Below are 20671 nucleotides of genomic sequence, written 5' to 3'. Positions count from 1 at the left end.
CCTGTACAACAATTGGATTAAATGTAAGATGGTTTGTCAGCACCAGCAATGATACTGGTGTTGGGGCTGATGTGAGAACAGATGACAAGTTCTCTTAAACTTGACTTTGATTCCCTGCCCTAGGCTGATCACCCTCATTCTGAAAAGAATTTGCAACATGTAAATATTTCAGGATTATAGCCATCTGGATACACACTTAAATCAGAAGTAGTTCTGTTATTATTTTAATCTAAAGGAGTCACCTAAGAACTCCAAATGTTGTTTTGTTCGAATGCCATGGTTATTTTAAATTTAAAAGGTTTTCTTCCGAAGCTGCCTCTCTTCACAACAGTAGAACTCTGGTAGTGAATTTAGTGGTCTAGGATTTGATGAAACTGTGGCTAATTTCTGGTCCCAATCTGGAATTTAAAACAAATTAATGATTTATTTTAAGACCATTTACTCCTAAATTTTAACATACTGTCAACAACAATTGTGTGCAATAACAAAACAATTTGGCGGATTTAAGACAAAAGAATATATGTAAAAGATGTGGGAGAAAAGGACTTGTCAAAAGGTTATTTCTGTGTTTCAGTCTCTGATCAAGGGGCCTATCGCTCTATTATGCCCAAAAGTAAATGAAATTAAATCAATCATATAAATTTGCATTTTGACATCCTAATTTTAGACCCCCAAACCATTTAAACCCTACATTATTTACGGGCCACTTTGTATGATGTTTGTGTCAAACTTCAGTTGTTACCATCCCTAAATTCATACCCACTGGAGTTCCCTTGTACTTTATAACCTCTTATCTACAATAATGGACAGTTCTGCTTGTCCAAAGGTGAGCTTTCGAGGACAGCTGGAGGTTAAGTATGTCAATCATCTTGATGAACCAAAGAGCAGCGTTTCAGTGATAGCATCGTAACACAATTATATTATGTGTAGCGTTATGCACAGTGTTAGGTGCTTTGCTTATATTAATATCCACAGTAATCCTCACAGGCTCACTCACTGATGGTGTCACCATCTCAGAGAGATTAATGAACTAGCCCAAGTTCATAGGATTATGAGGGGACCTGACCCAGGAGTATCTGGCCCCAAAGTCCCTGATCTTTTCCCTGCTCTCCTCCACCTGCCATAGCACTTCAATAGCATTGAAAGATACAAACATTTCTTGATATTAAGAATGGATAACATTTCATCAAACCCAGGAGTAGGACCAGAAATGCCATCCCTGGAAGGATTTTTTAAATCTAATTTAGTAAAGTGTGTACCTGTCTGAAACAAGCAACGATTTGACTTTCCAAGGCTATGGTGGGGTTAAAATAGCAACTCTGACCTTCTGGAGGGTTACATTGTGTTCCAGGGAAATAAATCTAAGCAGTTAAGGAATGTGAGGAATCCCACTCACCAGCCTTAGTGATCCTTGCTGTCAGAGTTGCCGTGGAGTGGAATGACCCACTCATTTAATGAGGTAAATTCAACAAACTTTTGGGGGATTCCTTCTGAGTCTCCATGCCCACAGACAGTGGATGCTATCAAGCCTGAAATATGCTATGCATATTTGGGGGTGGGGAATACTATGGAAAGGACATGTGAAATGATTTTTGGGATTTCCTTACCATTTGATAAAGTGAAATTATTGTTCATGTGGAATTGTGGGGTGACTTCTTTGAAAGTCATCATTTAGTAAAAATAAAATGAATAATTAATTGAGAACTACAGACAAAATGTAACCAACTTGCTGAATCCCATTTATTCCAGCTACTTTAATAATTTAATATCATTTAATATTATCACTTTGAACAATTTAAGAGATTTGCAAGGACAACTTTGATTATATGTAATTACTACCTTATGCACTGATTTTAGAACTGAATCCCTGTATAAGATACAATTCCATTGCATTAGGTTTTTTGTTTGTTTTGTTTGTTTGTTTTTTACAAGTATTTATTATGGCACATGCTGATTATTTGATCACTTAGCTTTGAAGGCTTATAAATGTTACATACAAGCAGAATGCTGAAGTCTTTATATGGATATCTCAGTTTTGTTAGGTAGATACTATTTTTAGTCCTTTTTGCAGATGAGAGAACTGAAGGTCAGAGAGTCTAAGGGTCACACTGCTATTGAGAGCATATGTTTTATTTTTGAAGAATGAGTTCTTTTAAGTATTTGGCTCCAGGGTGAGTAATACAAGGGCAACTTTTGTCTGAGGGGCCATTCTATCCTCCTAAGCTGTAAGTTCTCTGAGGAGGGAGTCTTCATATCTTACACTGTGTCTTGCACATAGTCTGTGCTTAATAGATGTTTCCTAAATAAATGAATGAACCCCTATGTGCTGAGAAGGAATTTTTACTGAAGAAGAATTTCTTGAGTGGTAACTGTGATCTATCATGATCTATATTTAATGTTTCTCACCAATTCCCAAAAAGAAATAAGAACTGAACATGAAATGCAAATCAGTGCTAATCGAGACATAAGCCCTGCCCTTAAAATCTGATCACAAAGGCTGGTCAAATGGTCAAGAGAAAAAACCCCACACCTTGATACACAACTTCCTATCCATCTTATTTTGTGAGAAGCCCTTCCCCCAAAGACTCCTTCAAGGAGTCAGTTTCTTGATTCAAACAAACACTTGAGTCAGCCCCTGCTGTGTTCTCTCTCAGTGCTCAGATTTATGACCTCTCTCTGCTGGGTCTCTTGCAGACCGGGCTTTGCCTGCCTGATTGTTGTTTACAAAATAATTGCCAACCAAGTATCTCGCAAAACCATCCAATTCTCTACTGCTACCAGCGATCATCACTTGCCAAAACCACTGCTTCCTAAACTTGGCTGCATGGTGGAATAACCTGGGGAGTTTTTAAAGTTACTGATGCTTGGGACTACCCCCTCCCACCAGGAGATCCTGGTTTGATTGGTCTGGGTCTGTCCTGGGCATCTGGATTGCTAAAAGTGATGTCACCGAGGTTAAGAACATTTAGCCTAACCGCTGCCATGGCTCCTGACTCACCATATTCAATCTCTGCCCCACCCGACTCCCCATCCTGCCTCTTTTTCCTTCTCCACAGTTAGAGCAATCTTTCCAAAATGCACTTTTTAATCATGGCACATCCACCCTCCTTCAAACTTTTCAATGGTTTCCCATTAATCTCAGGCTAGAGGTGCCAGAGCTGAAAATGACCTGTAAACCCTCCCCTTGTTACATCTCTCGAGCCACATCCTGCTCCACCCTTCCTGATTTCTGTGCTTTAGCACATTCTTCTTCTTATTTTTTTTAGTTCCTCAAACATGTCATGCCCCTACCACAGGGCTTTTGCACATGCTGTACTCTCTGCGAAGCTCTTCCCCACTCCTTGCCTAGTGAACATCTAGCTCATTTCCTCAGAGACCTATTGTCCCTTTCTGACTTGTTAAGTGCTCCTATAGCATCACATAAACTGTACTTCATAGCATTTATGGCAGGTGAAATTTTATGCTTATTTCTGTCCTGGTTCCCCACTGGAGCTTCTTGAATGTAGAAATGTGTCTATTTTGCTTGATGTGGTATTGCCAAAACCTTGCACAATGCCTGGCATACAAGTAGGCTCTCAAATTATTTACTGAGAGAATACAGATGAATGAATGAAAATGCTCTCGACAGCAGATCTATCACCAAGCCCAGCTGATGTCATCTCCAAAATATCTCTGGAATCCATTCATTCTTTTTAATCTTCCCTGCTGCTCCAAGCCACCATCGTCTCTGTTCTAAACTAGTAAACAGTTTCCTCACTGGTCTTCGTGCCCTACCTCCTGTTCACCTCCAAACAGGGTCTCAGCAGCAGCCAGAGTGATCTTTTAAAAATACAAATGAGAGCTTTCTCCTCTCTTTGGAACCCTTCCAGATCTTCCCTTTGTGCTTGGACTGGAATCCAGGCATCTTACCACGCGTGCCCTCACTGACTACACACCAGCTATGCTGCCTCCTTTCTGTTCCTCAAACATGCTGAGGCCTTTTCCACTTTCAAGCTTTTTGCACTTACTGCTCCTTTAAGTGCTCTTTATGTGACTCATTACTATTTTCCAGGGCTCAGCTAAAATTGTATAGAGGTTTTCCTTGACTGCACTATTAAAAGTAACCTCCTTTAGCTACACTTATCACCCTGCTTATTTCCCTTACAGCACTACTACAGCCTATAATTTTTAAAAAATGTACTTGGTTATGCTCTGTACCTCACCCCCTCCCCAAAGGATGTCAGCTCCGTGAGAGCAGGTATCTTGTCTACCCCCACCAGACAGCACAGTGGCTAGTTCATAATGGTGTCAATGAGCGAATCATCTTATGGTTGCCAGCTTCCAAGATGGACCCCAGTCATTCTCACCCCCTGGTATCCATGCCTTATGTAATGCCCTTGCACACTGCCTCAGAGCTGGCTATGTGTGACTAGTAGGACACCTTAGAAGTGACAGTGTGTGACTTCTGTGCCTAGGTCATAAAAGGCATTGGAAATTCCCCCCTTCACCTCAGATTGCCCATTCTAGGGAAGCTAACTGCCATGCTTGCAGGACACTTGACACCCCTGTGGGGAGCCCACTTGGAGAGGCATGGAGGCCCCTGTCACCAGCCAGCATGTGAGTGACACCCATGTGAATGAGCCACCTTGGAGGTGGGTCCTCCAGCCTCGGTCAAGGCTTCAGATGATGCAGCACTTGCTGACATCTGCTGGTACCTTGAGCCAGAAGTGCCCAGCTAAAAGATAAAAATCATCATCATTTATCTTGTAAGTCACTAGGTTTTGGAATGATACATTACTCCACAAGAGATAACTAATACGCACTCAATCAGTGGTTCAATGAATGGAGCAGTGAATATTTCAACATAAATTACCTCTTGAATTGGTCAGACTTCAAATCTCACTGAGGAAGGGACTATCTGGCCCTGTTCCTGTCTCAGGTTTCCTGCCTGCACTTTCCAGCACCTTATTCTCAGTTGTCTACAGATGCCAACTTGACACCTCTTCTGCTGAAAACTGTTATCTCTATCACAGGCACCAACAATCCTGCCGTAGAAGTGGAAGGCTGAGCTTTAATTTCATTCTCATGAATTCTCTCTTAATACTGTCCTTTCCCGCTCCAAATGATATGCCACATGAGTCTCCTTTCCACTTCCCATGAAGTCTCAGTTCAATTTAAGAGCAAGGGTTGGGAACGTGACAAATCTGGATGACCTGGATTGATGACTTAACAGCTTGAGGAAGTTTCCTAAAGTCCCTAAGGCTCAGTTTTCTCTTCTGTTCATGCAGTAAATAATAATACCTCCTTCACGGGAGCTGTTAAGACTCATTGCAACCACGAGTGTGTACACACATGTGCATACCACTTAGCACAGTTCTGGGCACAGGACAGATATTTTAAATCCTAACAGCTATCCTAAAATATAGACTTTGAGTCTCCACTTTGCTGAGGCACAGACAAGTTCAGAGGAGCTGAGTGTCTTGCCTGACACTGCAGAGCTAGAATGTGCAAGCCTGCGGCCCCCCAAGGCCTGAGTCCTGCCCACCCTTCCATAGATCCATCCTGCCTGACTGCCAATGTAGTCTAGTCGTGTCTTCTTGAACCTGTCCTGAGCAGGCCGACTGACCGACAGTCTCTGAAGCCGCCTGGGTTCTCCCTTGACTGGGTCCTAAGATGGCTCTGATTGTCCAAATCCAACTTTCCAAACTCCCTCCTTGAGCACCTCTTCAGTTCTAGCCATTCTGTTCTACTCTGCCAACCACATGTGACCCCCACTTCCTCCTCCTCCTGCCTGGCCCAGGCAGGCCAGCGTCCTCCACGTCTGGAGTGCTCCCTGCTCCCCCACACTCCACAAGGCTCAACCCCACCCCCTGCCACCATGCTCCTGGCTGCAATGTCCCTGTCTGCTGTGTGCACCACTTCTCTGCCTCGGACCTCATCCAGCCGGACCCAGCTTGGGTCCCATGGCTGCATGTTCTCGAACCCATCTTCCTGCTCTGTTAGTTGCTTCTTAATCATTCACTGATAGGCTGATGGTGCTTCATCTTCCTGATCAGACTGGAAACTCCCCGTGGCTGAGGTCAGAGCCTGGACTTGCGTTCACCTCCTCCCATGGCACCCAGCACAGTGCTAGGGGCACAGGAGATGATAAATATCAAACTGCTTTGCTAAACACTCACCTGGTTCTCTTGGTTTGGAAACACTTAGGAACTGTTGTCTAAAACAAGCCAGGGAGAAAACCTTTTGTGTCTAACTGGATTCCCTCATAGCAGAGGAATTGTAAAGAAGGTCCTGTTTACTATCACTTCGGTAACTCAAGGCCCACCCAGATTCCCACATGGGAGGGAAGCTGACTTCATACTTGGTCAGTTTTGAAAAGGCAAGCTGCTTAGCCAGTTCTGTGGGGACAGGAGCCCTGCTGACACCTCCTGACCACCTCTTCTTTTCAGCTGCTCAGCCCCTGCTGGCTTCTGTCTCCCCCAGGCCTCATCCTTCAGCCCCTAACCTGCACCCCCACCCACCCCAGCTCCTTTTAATACAGACCTCCCAGGGCCCCCTGGGAGACCCCAACCTCCACCATGCCTCACTCCCTCCTGGCACCTCCTTCCCTAAATGAGCTCGTCTTAGCTACCAACTCCTTTCCCCTCAGCTGCCTTCTCAGCTCCAACCTTCTCTCCCCTCCCAGACCCCAGCTTTGCACTGCTGGTAGGTAACCTCTTATGCCAGATGCCTCCCCCCATATCTGGCCCATCTGGCTTCATCTACTGCCCCCTCCCCATGGCTCCACTGTCTGGAGATTGCCCGGTTCCATCTGCTTCCCATCTTCCTTGCTGTTGTTCCTGGTTCCCTTGGGACCTGGCCTAGTACTCCATCTGGGCTTCTGCCCTTTTCAGGGGAGAACAGAAGGAAGGGCCGATCCTTCTCACCCCCAGCCACTCCCCCCACCATCCTTCTACTCATTTTCTTATTCTTATTCAAGCAAAAAGAAAGAAAAATATTAAATAAATAGTAATGCAAGTGACTCTCAGCTGTGACAAAGACAGTAAGGCTTAAGGGTCAAGCACAGAATCCTATGTCTCAAATAGCTTTGGTCTGAATTCTGCTTCTCCTACCTACTGCACTGTGATCTGGGGCTGCTTAATTAATTGTCTCTGCAACTTGATCTTCTTTATTGTAAAATGGGAAAGTAATACACTTACCTAAGAGCTCTTAGGAGGACAAAATATGTATCTGCCTCAGTGTAAGAGCCCCAGAAATAGTGGGGTTTACTCATTTAGAAAGTCTGTCAATGCAGCAACTCCTCCCACTTGCTAAAATTCAAAGCATCAATGACAACAGGAATACAAGTATTGTCTACATCAGTGTCCACGTGTGTACCCCCAAGGTCACATGGGGGGGCTTGGCCCTTCATACTCACACATGTTGCAACGTAGAGGGAAATTAGAATTTTTGAAACATGCCTCCAAATGTCAAATAATTGTCATAAAGCTATTTAAAATGGGAGAATAAGAAAGAAAAAAGTTCCTTTAACAATACATTTAGGCACAATAAGGAATCTGTTGAGTAACAAGGGGCTCAATGAGAAGTAGTCACACTTGAGCCGGCTTCCTACCAAGGACATTTGTGCATTTTTATCCTTGAATTCTATAGGGAACTAGGAAAAAGAGGAGAGGAGGAAGCAGCCCTTGGGCCAGCCTCTAAATTCTTCTTCCTGCACTAGACACACATGAACACCCTCCCTCAACTTGACTGGTCCCTGATGGCAGGCATGAGAGAGGCTCATCCTAGGCAAGGTTGATCTGAGAGAGTAAGAGCAGTTGACCCAACTTACCAATCTTGTAAAATGGCAGAGAATAGTCTCTTTGGTAGGTGGTTTCTTTATACCATGGTTCAGTGGGCTTTGAATGTCTTCGGAAACAAATATATCGAATGAGAGTTTCTTGGTCTAGTTGAGGCTGATACTGACTTTTTCTCTTGGGTGGGATTGTCAAGTCTATGAGAGGTCTAAATGAAAATAGAAAGAGCTTGCTGACACCCAGTAGAAGAAAAGCATTCCATGTTCTCATCAGCTGAGATCTATTCTCTGGAAGTGATCAGGAGGCAACCAAGATACTATTGGCAAGACTCCATAGCTCAAGGGTCAGCCCAACAGTTTTCAGTAGGTGGCTCAGGGATTCCAGTCCCCTGCTCCCCCACTTTAGCATCCCTCCTCCTCCCCAATCACAGGTTGCAGAAGGTGACCTGCATCAAACCTTCTGCTGGGTCTGCTCATGCGTGGCGACTTCCTGTACTCCAGATCTCCCAATGCCCTTTCCCATTGTAATTTTTCTATGGACATTTGGTTCCCTCAAGGAACTGATACTTTCTTTTGACCAGACTCACCCCTATGGTGCCAACTGGTGTTGGATGAACCTGAAATCGGTTATAACTTTCCTGTACCTCCACTGAGATAACTACCCTCTGAAGGTAAAAATAAAGAAGAATCAAAATGTAATGGGGGAATATCTTCATGCACTTGTGGGAGTACATATTCACTGGACAACTTGTTGGAGAATACTTTGGTGATGAGGACTGATATCTTTAAAAAATGCATATACCTTGTTGCAGCAACTCCAGAAATTAGGGATATCAACAAAGACCTAGCTCCTAGAATGCTCACCAAAATATTTTATGATAATAAAAGAGTGGATACAATCTTCACGTAAAAAAGGGGGGGATTATTTAGAAAATGATATGGTCATATACAAGAATGCCCCACCACCACTAAAAGTGATGCTGTAGAATTATGAATTTTGAGATGGGAAAAAGTCTGCAATACAGAATTAGGTTTAAAAAAAGGTTTGAGTTGAATTGAACACTTTAAACCAATGAGTTGTATGGGATGTGAATTATCTTCAGAAAACTCTTATACAAAACAAGGTTTCAATCAACAAAATATTATCAAACTGAATTCAATAATACATTAAAAGGATCATACACCATGATCAAGTGGGATTTATTCCAGGGCTGCAAAGAAGGTTCAACATCAGCAAATCAATCAACAAAATAAGCCACATTAACAAATTGAAGTATAAAAATCATACAATCATCTCAATAGATGCAAAAAAGCATTTGACAAAATTCAACATCTATTCATGATAAAAAACTGTTAACAATGTGGGTAGGGAACATATTTCAGCATAATAAAAGGCCATATATGACAAGCTCACAGCTAACATCATACTCAAAGGTGGAAAGCTGTAAGCTTTTCCTCTAAGATCAGGAATAAGACAAGAATGCTCACTCTCACCACTTTTCTTCAACATAGTATTGGAAGTCCCGTCCAGCAATTAGGCAAGGAAAAGAAATAAAAGGTATCCAAATAGGAAAATAAGAAGTAAAACTGTCTCTATTTGCAAATAACATGATCTGTATGTGGAAAACCCTACAGACTCCACAAAAAACCTCTTAGAACTAATAAAGGAATTCAGTAAAGTTGCAAAATCAATATACAAAAATTTATTGCATTTCTATGCACTAAAAAGGAACTATCAGAGAAATTAAGACAACAAACTCATTTACAATTACATCAAAACAATAAAATACTTAGGAGTAAATTTAACCAAGGAGATGAAAGACGTATACTTTGAAAACTCTAAGACATTGATAAAAGAAATGGGAGAAAACACAAATAAATGGGAAGATATTCTGTGCTCACGAATTGGAAGAATTAATATTGCTAAAATGGTCATACTATCAAAGCAACCTACATTTTCAATGCAATCCCTATCAAAATTTCAGACATTTTTCATAGAACTAGAACAAAGAATCCTAAAATTTATATGGACCCACAAAAGCCCTCAAACAGCTAAAGCAATCTTGAGAAAGAAGAACAAAGGGGAGAAATCATGCTTCCTGATTTCATATTATAAACTATAGTAATCAAAAACAGTATACTATTGGCATAAAAATAGACACATAGATCAACAGAACCGTATAGTGAACACAGAAATAAACCCGCGTCTATGTGGTCAATTAATTTATGACAAAGGAACCAAAAATATACAATGGGGAAAGGATATTTTCTTCAATAAGTAGTATTGGGAAACTGGAAAGCCACATGCAACAGATAAAACTATCTTATAACATACACAAAGATCAACTTAAAATAGGTTAAAGACATGAAGGTAAGACCTAAAACCTAAAACCATAAAACTCCTAGAAGAAAACACAGGGAGTAAATTCCTTAACATCAGTCTTGGCAAGGATTATTTTTGGATTTGACACCAAAAGGAAAGGCAACAAAAACAAAAATAAATGGTATTACATTCAAACTAAAAAGCTTTTATTGCACAGTAAAGGAAGCCAACAAAATAAGACAACCTGCAGACAGGGAGAAAATATTTGCCAATCATATTATCTGATAAGGAGTTAATATCCAAAATACATAAATAACTCCTTCAACTCAATAGCAAAAAAACAATCTGATTAAAAAATGGGCAGAGAATCTGAATAGACCTTTTTTTCCAAAGAAGACATACGGAGGGCAAACAGGTTCATGAAGAGTGCTCCAAGTCACTAATTGTCAGGGAAATGCAAAGTGAAACCACAATGAGCTATCAGCTCACACCTGTTAGAATTGCTATTATCAAAATGGCAAGAGATAAGAAGTGTTGGCAAGAAAAAGGAACCCTTGTGCACCGTTGGGAATGCAAACTGATGTAGCCACTGTGGAAAACAGTATGTGGGTTCCTCAAAACATTAAAAATAGAACTACCATATGATCTAGCAATTCCACTTCTGGGTATTTATCAGAAGAAAATGAAATCCCTATCTCAAAGAGATAGCTGCACCCCCACGTTCATTGCAGCATTATTTGCAATGGCCAAGACATAGAAACAATCTAAGTGTTCACTGATGGATGAATGGATGGAGATATTGTACATGTATATAAAATGGAATACTATTCGGCCATGAAAAGAAGGAAAACCTGCCATTTGTTGCAACATGGATGCACCTTGAGGGTATTGTGCTAAATGAAATGTCAGATAGAGAAAGACGAGTACTGTATGATCTCACTTATATGTGGAATATAAAAAAACCAAACGCATAGAAAAAGAGAACAGAATGGTGATTGCCCGAGGCAGAGTTGGGGGATGGGGAAATGGGTGAAAGAGGTCGAAAGGGACAAACTTCCAGATAAATAAGTTCTGGAAATGTAATGTCCTATATGGTGATTATAGTTAATTATACTATATTGTATATTTGAAAGGTGCAAAGATAGTAGATCTCAAAAGTCTCATCATTAGTGAAAAAATTTGCAACTATATCAGGTGATAGATATTAACTAAACTTATTGTAGTAATCATTTCACAATATGTACATATATTAAATCATTATGTTGTGCACGCTAAACAAATACAATGTTATATTCGACACTATCTCAATAAACTTGGGGGGGATAAAAAAGGGTTTCAAAATACTATTCATTCCATTTTGTGTAGATCTGGAATGTTCTGCATGATTATCTATCTCTGAGTGATGACATTATGGGTAATTTCATTTCTTTTTTTATTAATGTTTTCTGAATGTTGTAATAAACATGCATATTTTTAAATTTTGCTTTATTTTACTTTTTTAAATCTCTACTCCCAATGTGGGACTTGAACTCACGACCCAGAGACCAAGAGTCACACGTCTAGAGACTGAGCCAGCCAGGCACCCCAACATGGGTATTTTTAAACTTAAAATATAGGAAGTGAGCGGCTCTAGGTGTGAAAAATATTAGATGTTGGGTGACATTTAGGAACATCTAAACCCCATCATTTAATAGTAGGATGTAGTCTTACTTGATGGGATCACCATGATTAATCACACTTAAACGAGGTGACTGAAACTATATAATCATAATGTATTGTGATTCCATATTTGGGTAAAAACTTGATTATAATGGGCCTTCTTTGAAGACTGTTTAGCAGAAATGAATAGGTTCTGCCTCAAGTTCAGAAAAAAGTAAGGGCGAGAATGTGACAGTGTGAATGTGGTACTGGTCGGGGGAGGGGTGGGAAAGGCTGGTGGGTGGATGGTGCTCCATGGAGCATAAGCTTGGAGAAGCACCGAAAATTCCCACCCACTTCTACCTGCTCTTATTTCATGCTTAATAGGCACTTGGTCTTGTAAAGTGGGCACCTTAAATGGTGGGCAGGAGCACTCCTTTCCCTACAAAAGCATGCCCCCCCCACTTCCCTGTCAATCAAACATTAGCTGCCTGATGAACAGGTCAGTCTTTTGTGAGGTTGGGTTCTGTGTAACCATCCCTGACGTCTGGTCACTTCTGTGCCACCGAGAGTTGTGGCTTCTGAACCACATCTTGGTGAATGTCCCTAGATTTACCCCTGCAGGACTGGTAACCCACTCTGCCTTTGCCTTGGGTGTTTCTATGGAACCAGAATAGTCGCCATTTTCAAGTAATACATCAGTATCCTGAAGACAAGACTTTCATTCAAAGGATCGGATTCTAATACTGGAATCGTTAAGTTGGTAGAGGAATATATCTGGGGAAGTTATGCCAGAGACACCTATCAAGTTATACTACAACTACAAAAACTGAAGTTAGGATTTGTCCCAAGAACTGCCTTATTTCCTGTTTTTTTTTGTGGGGGGCGGGGAGTGCTCAGGGGCTTGTCTTTTCCTTCTTATTTTTAACTAGAAGCTTACTAAAGTCACTGACTGGCATCTGCACTAAGTTTTCCCCTGAAGGCTGATCTTGGGCAGGCGCTAGTCTTGCCAGAGTCAGTAGAAATAGAGTCCAGGTTCCCTTTGCCTGAGCTGTCCTGTGAGGAAGAGGACTGACATTCACGGACTGGGTGTTGGAGTCGGGTGGTCGTCAGAACCCACAGAGCACATGGGGAGAGTGCCTGGGGATGGGGCCAGCCCCGACGAGAGTTTAACATACTGTGTATCTGAATTAGAACAAAGGGCCTTGAACTGAGAATCAGAAAATGTGTATAGTTCCAAGTACCAGCTTTCACACCAACCAACTGTACCTCGGGCAAGACATGTCACTTCTCTGGGCTGTGTCTTACTCACTTAACTGGATCAGAATGACCTCTAACGCTACTTCTAGTTTGATCTTCTATTAAATTAAGACTCTGTGCTGCTTTGTAGACGCCATGGCTCCTTTTTCTTTGCATGAGGATAATGAGGAGTTGACTATATCGAAGGCAATTAACTGAAGAAATTTGTAAAATACATTAGATGATGAAGTCAAAATAATAGCACTTATATTTCAAGTGCTTGCTATGTTCTGGAATTTTATGACAATATTTTATTTAACAGATAAGGCAACTGATTCCCAGAGGAGGATTTAAACTTGCCCAAGATCAGCCATTTCAAAAGTTAACTCAAATTGCAGCTCCTAATTACTGTGGTTTCTAGCCTCCCCAAACTAGAAAATAACATCCAAGTGACTGTTTTTTTGTTTTTTCCTTTTCTTCTTGTTAAAAATCATATCCAGAAATGCAGAACCGTTTAGGCCAAATTCACAATTTTCCTGAGAGGGAAACTGAGTCTCAGGAAGGGTAAGTTTTTTGTACAAGGTGAAACTCTGAACTCATGGTGTTTCTTAAATTTCTTTGATGATTTCATAACATTCTATATTTATTGTTGATTGTAAAAGTAATATATGTTCATTAGAGAAAATCTGGAAAATGGAGAAAAAGTTAAAAAATAAAAATACAAATACCACCATCTTACCATTCAGAAAAAGCCATTGTTAACAGTTTGGTGTATTTCCTTCTGAACTTTTTGAATCTATTAAATAACAATTATTATTATTATTATTTATTGTTGTTATTATTATTATGACTACAAATTGTGACTCCCATTTTTTTTTCCACTTGTGCTTCTCACTTTAGTGAAATTTTTGAAAATGAAGATTTGGGAAGGTGTCTCACCTGGGAGGTCTCTTCACACTAGAATCAGAATGGACTCTTGCCACCTGCCCGGGGTAGCATCCTTGGACGTCCTTTCCTTGATGAGCGATGAATATACTAGTGGAGAAAGTAAGAAGGTGATAAAAGGAAAAAAAGCAATTACTACAATTAGTTCTTTACAGAAGAGTGCAGCTGTGGTCCTAATAAAATATCCACGCACTTTGCCCTTGGTCCCTAAACCCGTGGAATTTCTTGACAGGAGCATCTTCTGTTACTCGTTTTCCAGGATTTGGTTCTCAAGATTCATAAGGAAATACTCGACGTGTCAGATATTAGGTTCAAAATATCAGAAAAAGAAATAAGAGGATATATAAGACCATGGGGGCAAATGCTGATAATCGTCAAAATGTGAAAATGGATAAATGGGGGTTCCTTATACTGTTTTTTCCTACTTTGGGTAGGTTTACAAACTTTCGTAAGTTTTTTGTTTTTGTTTTTTTAAACTGCGTTAAGTGTATGGGGCAAGAAATGAATAGGCACTAGGATGGGGCACAGGGCGCTTGTGGGCTGGAGGAGGAAGCCTAGCCCTGCTGGGGAAGGTTGGGCTTTGAGGAGGTTTTGAGGCACGAAGCGGGTAGGAAGTGTTTCTGGGTGTGAAGGTGAGACAGGGCAAACAGCTGAACCCCAGGGCTGGGGGGAGGCCAGGTGAGGCTCGGTGAGGGCGCGGTGGAGCCCAGACTTCACCTTTTGAAAGACATCTTATTTTATAATCAATTCATTTTCCTTTCAGATTATAGTCACTGAGTTATGTGGTTATATTAGAATTATGTATAGTTGGATTATGTTATTTGCAGATTTTGTTTTGGAAGAGCAGTAGGAACATTACAAAATATTTGTTATAAATAAAGGGAGCGTTGTGTCTTGAAAGGTTGAGAACCACTTACGTAGGTGACCGGGAATCTTAGTAGCATTTTTAAGAAGGTTAATGACTTAGGGCAATTTTTATTCTAGAAGGATCTTTGCCAGTGGCAGTGTGGACAACAACGTGGAGGACAGTCTGATGAGAAGTACAGAGATTGGCCAGGAGGTAATTGTAGTCATTTAACGTGGGACATGGAGAAGCTCTGAGCTGTGTGGTGGGAAGGTGGCTGGACAGGACCAAGGACACTGTGGGAGAAAAGGTTGAAGCTGAGAGGGAGGTGTCCAAGACAAGGACAGGCTTGCCCTTGGGCTTCAGACATAAGGAAGAAGGCTGCCATTTGAATCTCAGGAGACTGAGGGGACACAGGTGACCATGTGGGGAGGACGACTTTAGAGAGTTTGTGATATGTAGGTCTTTGGGGACCTTTCACAGATTCTGAGCACTCAGTAGGTGCCATCAGCAGTCCAAGGGAAGAGTCAGTCCAAAGGGGTACATAGTTTTGTATGAAGTAGCTCGCCAAATCTGTGTTGGGTGATGAACAAAAGCCTGACCCACGGCTGCCAGCCAACCAGAATTTACTGAATGCAATACTGGGACTGCACGCTCTGGGTTCTGCAGATACAGAGCTGACTAGGAATCACTGCTCACCCTTACAGTGCTCTTTATGTGCTGAAATAGTGATCTGAATAAAGTGTCAGTGGGGGCACAGACAAGGGAGGGGTGCCTAGGATTGGGGCAGGCAAATAGGATGGGGAAGAGATTCTAGGTGAGGGGAATTTTAGAAGCCAAGACATGGCCAGAGTTGGGATCAGAGCAGAGTGTGTGGGGGCCGGTGGGAACCTCACTGTCCAACGAGTGTGAAAGGCGAGTGCTGTGAACAGGGTGGGTCTGTCTGTCTAGGCAAACAGGACCTTGGGGAGCTCTGATTTTCAGAAAACCACAGGCTGTCTGGGCTTGCCCTGTGGCTAGGATAATATGACTGAGCCCTGAAGAGTACATAACAGCAGGGATTAAATCATGTGGAGAGAGAGGAACTGGCACAATAATAGGGAAAAAATGACATTTCTGAGTGCCTGGGAGTGGGACTTTCTTGGGCATCCATCCCGTTTCTGAAGTGCTACCTTGGAGAGATTACCCTAGGGTCATTTTATGCTTTGTTAATAACCCCAGTGGGGTTCCAAATCCACACTGGTTTCTCACAGTTGCTGTGCCATTTTCAGTAGGCTGAGTCTTGACCATGGATTCTTCCCTAGCATGCATATAACCAATGCCTGCTGAATACAAGTGAGTAATCTAAGCACTGGTCCTTAGACACAGTCTGCAAAAGCTGTTTTGAGAATGGAGAAGCCTTTCTTTACCAGGACTGGGCAACACACCCTCCTCACCATCCCTGGGGAGTCTCTCTTGGTAGGTTTTGGCCCAGGAGCTGGGAGAGGAAGGGAAAGTGTGTGAGCAGGCATTGGAGGGAAGAAGGGCTGGGTGGAGAAGCAGAAAGTTCTGGGGAAAGAATGGTGCATTTTGTCTCCAACTCTTTGGGTAGACTTTCCAAGCTCCCCATGTGGCCTAACTTCAGCTCAAACAGGAGAAAGCTCCCAGTCAGGAGGTTAATGGGGGGCAGTGCCTAACCTGGCTTGTCAACCAGTGTTCCCAGAGGCCTCTCCTGAGGGCCTTGGGTGCAGACCTGGCTGAGGACCCCTACTGGAGCTCTGCTCAGACCCATCCGTTAACTTGACTTGCAAAATTCCTGAATGAGTTGTAGGAAGGTCTTTCCTTCTTGGGTGGGAGCAGGAGTCCTACTTTGTCTGATTTCCCCACACATTGTTTACCAGTCCCTGCCTGACAGCTTGGCTCTTTGAGGTGATGTGTTTTGTCCAGACAAGAGCAAACCTGTCACCTGGGAGAGTGCATGTCGCTGGAGCAGAAATCTGGGCTTAGCCACAGACAAAATTCAGTATGCACAGGGGAGGCCAGGAGGGTTCTTCCCTCAAGAGCCTGGCCCCATGGCTGGAGGTGGCCCATGCTCCTAGGTGACTCTGCTGTCCTTTGTAACATCTGTGTTGGGCCTCAGGCTTTAGGAGGGTGATCTCATCTAATTCCCAGTCACCTTGCCAGGTAAATATTATGAACACCCTGTTACAGAACATGAGACCGAGGCTCAGAGAAGTCAAGTGGGCTCTCCAAACATCACCTGGTTGGTAAACGCCAGAGCCATGGATCAAACCCTATTCTCTGAACTCTGCGGTGCATCTGGAGCCATCTCTGTGTACGCAGGATGGCTTTTTTTCAGAAGAGTTCAGTGCTATTTTTATAGGAACTCTGGGATTCTCTCACTGGCAGACAGGAAGTAGATGCCATGCACCAGAGGAAGAGGAGAAGGAATAGCGCAGCCATGTTAGCTGGGAGCGGCCTTCCATTCAGTGAGCCGAGTCCCCATTGAAGGTTCTACGGTGGCTGTCGTGGGCCAGGTGCTAGGGACACAGTGATGATAAATACTATCTTCTACCCAAGGTTCACAATCTGGTAGAGAAAACCACATTCAGGCACTGACTCATCATACACAGTGAGTAAGTGCTGGGCCAGTCAGGAACAGGCTCGGGGGAATGAGTCACTTAGTGAGGACACGAGCTAGTCAGCACAGAGGATGGGACCCCTCCATGCCTGCTCTGCCATCTCCCAGACCCATTATCCCCTCAAGGAAGAGGGGAGCCTCAGGTTCCCCTGTCAGTAAAGTGGGGGGCACACCATCGCCCCCTGGAATGACTCCATGAGTCAACGAGTTGGGGTGAATGTACTTGGTGATCTGTGGTAGGGTTGCCATAGCTCTGGGCATAAAAAGCTGCCCCCCACAGCTGCCTCTGGGTCTCCGAGAGACCACTTCAGGCAGTGTTTTAAAAATCCATCTTAAGTCTGACAGAAATTCCACATCTTTTCTCTTCCACACCACGCTGTGACTACTCCACATGAAGCAATCTTTTCGGGAGCATCCGGTGCTCTGCAAAACAACCCGGCCCTCAGTCTATCTGAGTGACAGGCCTGTCGCTTGGGGGTGACAGCAGGTCACATTTGCCTCTGATACAATTCTTTTTTTTTTTTTAAGATTTTTTATTTATTTGCGAGAGAGAGAATGAGAGACAGAAAGCATGAGAGGGAGGAGGGTCAGAGGGAGAAGCAGACTCCCTGCTGAGCAGGGAGCCCGATGTGGTACTCGATCCCGGGACTCCAGGATCATGACCTGAACCGAAGGCAGTCGCTTAACCAACTGAGCCACCCAGGCGCCCCTCTGATACAATTCTTAGGGGAGCTGTGTGAACCCTTGAATATTTAATTTTATCAGGCGCCCCTGCCAATGTGTGATTCCATTTTCCCTCACGAGGCTCCAAGGTTTGGGCGCATAAGGAGGGACCGGATATTGTCTGAGCAGAAGGAGGAGGTCAGGCCTCCACAGGGACTGCCAGGCAGCAGGACACCAATCTGTGACAGGATAGTCACTGATTCATTCATGTTCACAAATGTGCACAGAGGAACTACTACATGTGGCAGTTGGCTCCGCGGAGGTGATGATGGTGGGCGGAGGGAGGCAAGTGAGCCTCCCCGGATATGTAGCCAAGTGTAGGAATCAAGAGCACAGATGTTGGGGCCAGATTCGTGGGTTCAAATCCTACCTCTGCCAATTCCTTACTAGCTGTGGGATCATGGGACAGTCACTTAACTACTCTGTGCCTCAGTTTATCCTCTAGACCTCACAGCTGTTGTGAAAACGAAATGAGCAAAAATGCACTGGGTGTGAGTGAGACTGGCCTGTTGGAGGAACAAAGGAAAGACAGTGGGAGGGAGGAGACCGAAGCGGGGGCAGGGCCAGTTCCTGCAGGGCCTTATAGGCCCCAGCAGAGTTTAGATTTTGTGAAACATGCAGTGATTACAGGGTTTTATGCAACTGAGGGCTTTGATCCAATTTACATTTTATGGAACGTGTGCTGGAGAATGGGCAGGAGGAGGACACGAGTGGGCAGTTGCTATAGGTGAGTGGGGCGAGGCAGCAGAGTGTAGGAGATACAGCCTGGAGGTACCACTGAGGAACCTCTGAGGGGTTGGCCCCCCTACTGTTGCAGAGGCAGGAAAGGCATCAAGTAGATGAGGACCAGCTCCGCAGTGAGTATGGTGGGGAGGCTGGGGCCCCAGCCTAGTTCAGGCGGCCTGCCTCCTCGTGGGACTCTGATGGATGAGCACAGAGAACAGAATCCAGCCCTGCTTTAGGACGTCATGGATCCCGTGCTTGCTGCACAGCGTTCCACCTAAACCCTCAGGCTCCCCATGGGCTGGCTTAGGCCAGGCCCCGTGACTCCGACTTGGTTCCACAGAACTCCAGGCAGCAGCAACTGAGGGAGGTTTGTTTCCATTTTGCCCAGGAGATGACCCACAGTTAAATAACCCGACAGTGGACAAGACAGATCTCAAACACACTCAGAAAGACCAGGGGCTTGTGGGGAGGCAGAAATCAGGAAATATGGGAACCCATCCCTCCAGTTCCTCCTCATGCAGGTTTCCCGGAAGCAAGGGTAGACTGTAGTTTCTCTGAAAGAGGACTCAAAGTGTGTAGGAACACAGCATCCTTTCCCCACCCCTCCTTCAGTAATTTCTGGAAGCAGAAGGACTTATCTTTGTTGACTAAACATTGTTAAAAATAACTAGATACTAAAATAAACATAAGGCTTACTCGAAACCACGAACGCAAAGAGGCTGACCCCAAAATCACTTGCTATGTGAGGGTTCCTGCCCAAATTTCATAGCTTTTAAACCTCCGCACACCCCACAGCCAGTGGTGAAAGGAAGGTGAGGTTAGGGTCTATAGATTATTATCCAATATCTCTCAGCAAGATGAATTTAGCACAGGAAAATACATCTAGGACTTGTTAGTCTTGGGCCATCTATGAATTTGGAGGAAGAGTAAAAATCCTACTTAGTTTCAATCTGTGCAACCATCTCCCATATAGCAGAAGCATGAAGGAGTCTGTTTGATACCAAGCAGAGTAAAGGGGTCCCCACTAAAATGTGGGCTGAGGCTCCTCATACTTCTTGCTGATGCCCTTCCCAAGCAAAAACCAATATCCTTCCAATCTTTGGGGAGTTTGGAGTTGCCTGTTTGCTTGGATTTTGCCATGAGTGTGGGATTTTTTTTTTTTTTTAACTTTCCCCAAACCCAAAGAAACGTCACTGGAACCTCTGGGAGCAGTTGTCTGTCAATCAGAGAGCAGCAGGTGAGCAAGTCTGCCCCCCAGATGTCCATCTGCCCCACTGCAGTTCTGGATGGCACCTGCATCTGGATGGACATTACCTGGATGGGACCACTGGGCGGCGGTCAATAAATTCTCGAAGCCGGATGGCAGCCATGGTGGATGGGAGTCTAAAAAATATTACAGAGTGAAGGTTGATAATGGAAATTTACATACACTACATAGTATATTGCGTATTGTGTGAACATACTCTACACACAATCCATTTCCACGCGGGAGCTATCTAGTGCCACCAAGTCTGTCTTGAAAAAAAATAACAGTAAAAAAACTGAAGAGTAAATAGACTAGCCATGGCTTTTGCTAGACCACTTAGGGAAGGACATAAACTTGTAAAGGGAAAAAAAAAAAAAGTGGAAAGCATAAGCCAATATATACAGATACACTTTTCTTTAAAAATAGAAACTACCAGAGTGCCTGGGTGGCTCAGTTGGTTAAGTGTCCGACACTTGGTTTTGGCCCAGGTCATGATCTCAGGGTCGTGAGACTGAGCCCCACATGGGGCTCCTTGCCCAGTGGGGAGTCTGTCTCCCTCTGCCCCTCCCCCTGCTTTTGTGTGCTCTCCCTCT

The 20671-nt window shown here is 43.6% G+C and overlaps 1 protein-coding gene across 1 annotated transcript; it reads right to left on the bottom strand.

Annotated features, from left to right (window-relative positions):
- Positions 1-242: 242 nt before the first annotated feature.
- On the bottom strand, positions 243-20202 carry C6H1orf100 (chromosome 6 C1orf100 homolog). Its single transcript, XM_021682884.1, is given in 5 exon segments — positions 243-315; positions 317-398; positions 7811-7983; positions 13914-14009; positions 20147-20202. Coding segments are annotated over 5 exon segments (480 nt in total).
- Positions 20203-20671: the final 469 nt, after the last annotated feature.

This window comes from Neomonachus schauinslandi, chromosome 6 (assembly GCF_002201575.2).
Source record: "Neomonachus schauinslandi chromosome 6, ASM220157v2, whole genome shotgun sequence".
Lineage (NCBI taxonomy): Eukaryota > Metazoa > Chordata > Mammalia > Carnivora > Phocidae > Neomonachus > Neomonachus schauinslandi.
The sequence above is the reverse complement of the archived record's forward strand: the minus strand, read 5'-3'. Positions and strand labels throughout refer to the sequence as shown.